Here is a 1270-nt window from a genome sequence, read left to right as displayed (position 1 = left end):
ATCGTTGCCAGTGCCTATGGACTGGCTCTTGTGCGAGTGACACATGAGGTTTTTTGAGCGAGATCGTTGCCGGTGCCCCTGGACTGGCTCTTGTGCGGGTGGCACATAAAAGACACCATTTCGAGCGTGGCCGTTTTCGTGCGGGTGACACGTAAAAGCACCCACTACACTCTCTGAGTGGTTGGCGTTAGGAAGGGCATCCAGCTGTAGAAACTCTGCCAAATTAGATTGGAGCCTGGTGTTGCCATCCGGTTTCACCAGTCCTCAGTCAAATCGTCCAACCCATGCTAGCATGGAAGGCAGACGTTAAACGATGATGATGATGATGATGACTGCATAATTAGGCCTTTTAAAACTGTAATATTAAATATATTCATTCTTCCCTTTTATCAATATCATTGTGACCTTTGTCATTCTCTCATCATCATTATCCTCCTCCCCCTCTTCCTACTCCTGTTCTTCTATATCATTAGCAGCTAAATTTGTCCAAGTATGTGGTTGCTAGTGGGTACTCACTACTGATGATGCTCAAGGATGTAGGAATCTATATTTAGCAATTCAACTGCAGCTGCTGTACACTTTTTGTCTGCTACTGATATGCTTCTGTGTTTTTTAACACTATACATTTATATGAGATGCTGTCTTGAGGTGAATACTACAGTTTTGTGGCTTTCTACTGTATATCCACACTAAGATATTCAGAATGCTTTTTTAAGCTATAAGATTTTAAAATATTTAACAGTGAAATTGATGAATAAAAAATGAATTTTAAAATTATACCTGCATGACCAGCCTCAAGAAGAAAAGCATTTCCATAGTCCCAGAAAAACATTCCATGATCAGATAACTTATTCAGAGCTTTTACATGGTGTCTCAGACTGTTAAAGAGGCAAAGAAATAAAACAGAAATTTATTGTATTTGTGTATTTTATATCTTTTCTACCCCTTAGCATTCAGATTCATGTTGCTATCAATTAATCATGCATTATTTTGTAGCTTCAAGATTTTGATCATGTGACTGTGTATTTTTGAGTGTACATGTGAGAGGCTACATCTGTTTAATTTGAACATAAAACAGGTAGTATATTTGGGCCAGATATGGCCGGTTTAAATGTTGTTGTTGTTGTTGTTGGCACTCCATCGCTTACAACGTTGAGGGTTCCAGTTGATCCGATCAACGGAACAGCCTGCTTGTGAAATTAACGTGCAAGTGGCTGACCACTCCACAGACACGTGTACCCTTAACATAGTTCTCGGGGATATTCAGCGT

At 39.8% G+C, this 1270-nt stretch overlaps 1 protein-coding gene across 2 annotated transcripts in view; it reads right to left on the bottom strand.

The window, feature by feature from the left end:
• The window catches only part of LOC106871137 (urocanate hydratase), a 36203-nt gene that overhangs the window by 15729 nt on the left and 19204 nt on the right, over positions 1-1270 (bottom strand). For both annotated transcript variants that reach the window (XM_052966203.1, XM_014917450.2), the window contains exon 12: positions 781-878. In XM_052966203.1, the coding sequence (XP_052822163.1) occupies positions 781-878 (98 nt within the window). The remainder of the gene's footprint in view (positions 1-780; positions 879-1270) is intronic.

This window comes from Octopus bimaculoides, chromosome 1 (genome assembly GCF_001194135.2).
Source record: "Octopus bimaculoides isolate UCB-OBI-ISO-001 chromosome 1, ASM119413v2, whole genome shotgun sequence".
Lineage (NCBI taxonomy): Eukaryota > Metazoa > Mollusca > Cephalopoda > Octopoda > Octopodidae > Octopus > Octopus bimaculoides.
The sequence above is the reverse complement of the archived record's forward strand: the minus strand, read 5'-3'. Positions and strand labels throughout refer to the sequence as shown.